Raw genomic sequence first — 5,604 nt, 5'->3', positions numbered from 1 at the left:
CGGCTGTTCTCCCTGCAGCCCCCGCTGGGCAGGGGGCTGTTCGTACAGCTGGGGCCACCACCGAACTTGCTGCTCAAGGGGCTGCCATGGGGACCCGGGGAGCTCGGGGGGAAGGTGGATCTGGGCAGGGCTGGGATGCTGCCCTCAGGCGACAGGCCAGGCTTGGAGTCCGGGGCAGCCTAAGCGCAGGGGGATCTGCTACCCAGGGGCTCTGGGGGTGTTTGGCTCCGGCCCAGCAGCGCCCCCTCCTGGGGGTGGCAGGCCGGCTGTGACGGGCGCGTGTCCCCACAGGGCCGAGTGAGAGGAAGATGCTGCTGCTGTCGCGGGTCGTGTGGCTCTCAGTGCTCTGCGCCGTCACACTCGGTGAGTTCAGATCCCCCAGGCTGGGGGTGGGGGGCAAGGTTGGGAACCCTGAAGCCGCTGAGAATGGAGCGAGGGGGTAAATCCAGGCGTGGGAAATTAATGATGGAGTCACCCATCAAACCCGCCCCCTGGCCCAGCGCCTGGGGCTGGACCTGCCCCTGCAGAGCCAGAGATGCCCCTCGGCTCCGGTCTGGCCCATCCCTTCATGAGGCCGGGCTAAGTCACCCCTGCCGCCTGTTCCCCAGATCCCTAGTGTTCATTGGCCCAACGGACAAGGCCCCTGGCCCTGCCCACAGGGAGCCGATCCCAGAGTGTCCCGTCCCCCCCCCGCGCAGGCCATGTCCCCTGCCAGCCCAGCGCCATCCGAACTGCCCTGGGGCACCCAAGAGCCAGAAAGTGCCAGCACCCAGCATGCAGAGGGGCAGCGAGCTGAGGCAGTCTGGAGAGGGCAGGGGAAAGGGGCCTGGGGAGGGGGAGAGCAGGGATGGGGCGTGGGGAAAGTAACAACTCTAGCTGCCCTCCAGCTCCCACCAATGCCCGCTAGCAGGATTCCCCATTAGCAGGTTTTGTGCTGGGAATGTCCCTGCAGCCTAGACGTCGCCCCCTGGATCGGAGCAGGGCCCATCTACCCTGGTGCCCCGGCTCCAGCAGCGGCCAGTGCCAGATGCTCCAGAGGGAGGCGCTAGACACCCCCTAGTGGCCCATGATGGAATAACCCAGCCACAGGGGAATTTCCTTCCTATTCCCCCCAGGTAGCGGCCCCGAGCCCTGGGGCGGGAACCCATCCAGTCCCACCCACTGTGACGCTGGCTGTCCTCGTTCTCCATAGAAACCTCTGATCCGTTGCTGGATCCTGCTCTTGGCCCAGTGACAGCCAGTGGCAGGGAGTTCCCCAGGTTGATTGTGCCCAGTGAGCCTTTTCTCAGGGTCAGATGTTCTGACCTTCCAGTTTCTGGGGCGCTGGACTCCATCCTGTTCGTCCCATCTCTGAAGGGACCAGGCCGAGGGGCAGCGGGGTCAACAGTGGGAGATCAGAAGGATCAGGGGCCTCCCAGATGGAGAGAGAGTGGAAAGGCTGCGAGCGGAGGGAACAGGTCGTAGGGATGCAAATGACCAGAGGGGTCAGAGAAGACAGACGGGTGCTGAGCCGCACACCCTGGGCAGGAGCTTCCCCAGTCCCACCATGGTCTCCAGCCCAGGCCTTGCTTGGCCTCCCTCCAGCCTGGCCTGGCTCCCCGTTCACCCCTTTGCTGCCAGCAGTGGGTGCTACTGCGGGGCGAGCAGGCTCCCGGCCAGGCCTCTCTCCAGCCCCATCACATTTAACGCAGGGTTGCGCGTCCCCCCTGCGCCGTGCATGGCCTTTGCTGGCCCCCACCCCCCACCCCATTGCCGCGGCCCTGACCCCACTCAGCGCACCAGCTCTGGGCCCGATCCTGCTGCGTGGGCTGGGGCAGGTGGGGGCACCCACATTAATCCAGTCCTTTCTCCCCTCCCCCGCATGGCACAGGCTGCCCCACCATCGTCTCCCGCTCCCAGTGGGGGGGCCGGACCCCAAGAAACAGGGTCTCGCTGAGGACCCCAGTGCAGTATGTCGTCCTCCACCACACGGCAGGGAATCGCTGCTTCACATTGGCCTCCTGCAGCCAGCAGGTCAAGGGCATCCAGAATTACCACATGGACAAGAGGGGCTGGGACAACATTGGCTACAAGTGAGTGCGGGTGGGGTGGGGTGGGGGCCTTCCCATAGTTATGGGCAGACTCAGGGCCGCTGCCCCCAAGCAGCCACATGGGGGCAGCAGAGACCACACTCAGGGGTAGAGGGGACTTGTCCACAGTAGAGATTTGATTTTTATGTTTAATATTTTGGGGCTGAAAAGGGGGTATTGGGGGAGGGGTGCACCCAGAGTCTCTGCTGTGGGGGAGGGGGAGTTAGGAGGCATAGAGCCCCTGGCAGGGAGAGACTGGGGGGGCTGAGGGAGCCCCTGAAGAGAGGGGGATGGGAAAGGGGGCAGTCAAGGAGATCGTGGGGGGATGGAGGGCCGGAGGGAGCTCCTGGGTTGTATCAAGATGCCCCTGCTGGTCTGTGACACCGCCCTGTGCTGGCGTTATCGACGCGTTTCCCTGGAGCCAGCCTGACGCCCCGGGACTAAAACCTGGCCAGAGATTTTACTCCATGAAATTTTTTGAGACGGTGTCGTCGGGAGATGGAAACCCAGCTGGGAATTTCCCGTGGGGCGGCAGGTCCTAGCGCTGTTCTCCTGCCCCAGATCTGGGTCCGCTACAGACCTCGCTTGCCCCCCAGCTGTGTCCAGGCAGAGGCCAGGGCTGCTTGCATAAGGGGTGTTACACATAACACCACCTAATGGCCAAACAGTGCAATACAGGTGAGCCCTCCCAGTCCAGTCCCTTTCCACAGTGGGTCTTTAGCTGCATGGCTGGATTGAGCTTCTAGCTCCGAGGGTCCCAGGTTCAAACCCGGGCAGGGCCAGCATTGACACTGGGGGAGCTGCCGAGAATGATGGGGAAGGGAGGGTGCGACTGACGTGCCTGTGCGGGTCTCACACTGCGCTCTGCCTGCAGCTTCCTGATCGGCGAGGACGGCAGAGTCTACGAGGGCAGAGGCTGGAGCACCAGGGGGGCCCATGCCAAGAACTGGAACCAGAAATCACTGGGATTCAGTTTCCTGGGCAACTTCTCCAGTACGTGGATCCCGTCTGTACAGATTTCCCCAGCTAGGCCCCGAGGGGAGCTGGGAATCCCTCCTGCCAGGCTCCTGCCCACAGCGGCTCTCCCCTGCTGACCTGATGCCCAGGGCGGGGGGTTCTGCCGCAGGGACCATCTCCGGGTGACCTAGGAATTGGTAACTAATGACGAGGGGTCACTGCTGTAGAGCGACCTGGCTGGCTGCGAGCAAACAAGGTGGGATTTTAATCCAGCCAAGTGGAAGGGCCGAGATCGGGCCCAAGACCTACGGCCTGGAGCCTGGAAAGCAGCGACCCAGAAAGGATCTAGGGCCAGGGAAAGCAGCTGAGCAGGAGCAGCCCGTAGGACCCTGGAACTGTAGTGACCTTTGGCTGTACAGGGAGGGGGAGAGCGAGTAGGAGCAGGTGGGGGGGTCACCTGTGTACGGCATCACGGGGCCCATCGCTGGATCCCCTGGCTGGCTCTGGTGGCCAAGGGGAGTTTGCTCCACTGGCTAATCACCCTCCCTGTTCGACATTTGGGCTGGGGACCATGTCTGGCTTCTACTCCCAGCCCCTGGCCCCTCTTCTGCCTTTCTTCGCGTGGCTAACGTGCCCACCAGGTCCTGTATTTCCTCCCCCCGTGATCACCTGGATGGGCTGAGCTCTGCCCGTCCCGCCCTGGCAGCCATTTCTCCAGCCCAGGGATTGTGTTTGTGGCTCTTTTCTCCCCCTAGACAATTTTTCCACATCCCTTTTATCATGTGGGCCCCAGAGACAGGCCAAGGATCCAGCATCCGTCTCCACACAGCCGGACACAGGGGGAAAATCCCCTCCCCCTCATTTCCCTGATCTCATGAGCCCTGCGTGTCCCCATATCACCCTGGGAGCTAGGCTGTTGCTTGTCCATTGTGACCCATAGATCCTGCCCAGAGCCCGGCTCTTCAGGTGCAGCCCCCAGGCTGGAGGTGGGGCCTGCATCCCTCGAGCTGTGATTGTCCGTGGGTCTGGATAAAATGCATTTAGTTTGCCTGGGCCCAGTGCACGTTGTAGGACAGCCCTGGCCTCACCGGGCAGAGAGAGCCTGAGCTGGGCACTCGCAGGAGGGCTGCAGCTGGGGACGCTGGGCACCCGGTGCCCCCTCCCAGCTGAGAGCTTGGGGCGGGGGATGGGATTCAGGGAGAGATCTGCCCCTGGCCTAACCCAGCTGGCCTCACCGCCATCCCGCTGGGCTCCGCCGCAGTCGAGCTCCCCGTGCGAGGGGCACCAGGCTGGGGCACGGGACCAGGAAATGCAGCAGGTGGGAGGTTGCATTACCCAGCGCAATACAGGGCGGAGGGGGGAGTGACATTGACATGGCCAATCGAGAGCATGGGCAGAGGGGGGGTTATTTATTCAGGCCACAGTCACATCCCCTGAGCAGAGAGGGGCCAGGGGCCAGGGGCCAGGGCCCAGGGTGAGATTAACAAGGGGTTACTCTATCCTACAGGGAGAGTCCCCAGCGCTGCTGCCCTGAACGCTGCCAGGCGCCTGATCCAATGCGCCGTCTCCAGGGGTTTCCTGAGCCGCAGCTACACCCTGAAGGGGCATCGCAACGTGAACCCAACCAGCTGCCCCGGGGACAGCCTCTACAGGGTCATCAGCCAGTGGCCCAGGTTCAAAGCCTGAGTCCCTGCAGCCTCGGGGCAGCCCCTGCGCCCATTGCTGACCCCATCCGCAGCTTCTGCCTGTTCGAGCAGCACCTCCGCCCCCCAGCAGGGGGCAGCCCCCCGCTTCTCACCTGCCGGCCTGGGAAAGACCCGTTGGGTGGTTCGCACAATCCTGCAAAGGGGTTTTAATTCAAGTGTAGTTTGCCTTTAACCCAGCGCCCCGGCAGCTTAGCGCTTGCTTTGCTTGGGAGCTACTGAGCAGTGACAATAAACCAGCTTCTAGCACATGAAAAGTTGAAGTGCTGGGAATCATTTCATCTCCTGTTAAATCATAAGCACCCCCCAGCCGCTGGGCTGGGCTGGGAGAGCTCAGAGGGTGTGATTATGGTCTGTCGGATCTGCACTAAGAGGCCCCGCTGTGCTAGGTGCTGGACACACAGAGCATGAGACAGACAATCCATGCCCTAAAGAGCTCCCAGTCTAACTAGACCAAGGGTGGGAGAGGAAACTGAGGCATGGGTGGGGAAAAGGGATTTGCCCAAGCTCGCAGTCAGTCAGCCCCATGGCTGCAATCCACTGCTCTGCCCACTGGCCTGTGCTGCCTCTCAGTCCAACTGTAAGACAAATAAGGGGGGGGAAAGATTAAGGCAGGGGTTCTCAAACTGGGGATCGGGACCCGTCAGGGGGTCACGAGGCTATCACACGGGGGGGTCACGAGCTGTCAGCCTCCACCCCCAAACTCCGCTTTGCCTGCAGCATTTATAATGGTGTTAAATATATAAAAACGTGTTTTTAATTTATAAGGGGGGGGTCGCACTCAGAGGCTTGCTGTGTGAAAGGGGTCACCAGTGCAAAAGTTTGAGAGCCTCTGGGTTACGGGAAACAAGGGCCTCACCCCATGGGCAGGGCTG

At 62.3% G+C, this 5,604-nt stretch overlaps 1 protein-coding gene across 1 annotated transcript; it reads left to right on the top strand.

Annotated features, from left to right (window-relative positions):
• Positions 1-308: 308 nt before the first annotated feature.
• LOC141976406 (peptidoglycan-recognition protein SC2-like) lies at positions 309-4,712 on the top strand. Its single transcript, XM_074937395.1, has 4 exons — positions 309-363; positions 1,871-2,072; positions 2,944-3,062; positions 4,534-4,712. The coding sequence occupies exons 1-4, from the start codon at positions 309-311 to the stop codon at positions 4,710-4,712; spliced, it is 555 nt and encodes a 184-aa protein (XP_074793496.1).
• The last annotated feature ends 892 nt before the right edge of the window (positions 4,713-5,604 follow it).

Source organism: Natator depressus, chromosome 23 (genome assembly GCF_965152275.1).
Source record: "Natator depressus isolate rNatDep1 chromosome 23, rNatDep2.hap1, whole genome shotgun sequence".
NCBI lineage: Eukaryota > Metazoa > Chordata > Testudines > Cheloniidae > Natator > Natator depressus.
The sequence above is the reverse complement of the archived record's forward strand: the minus strand, read 5'-3'. Positions and strand labels throughout refer to the sequence as shown.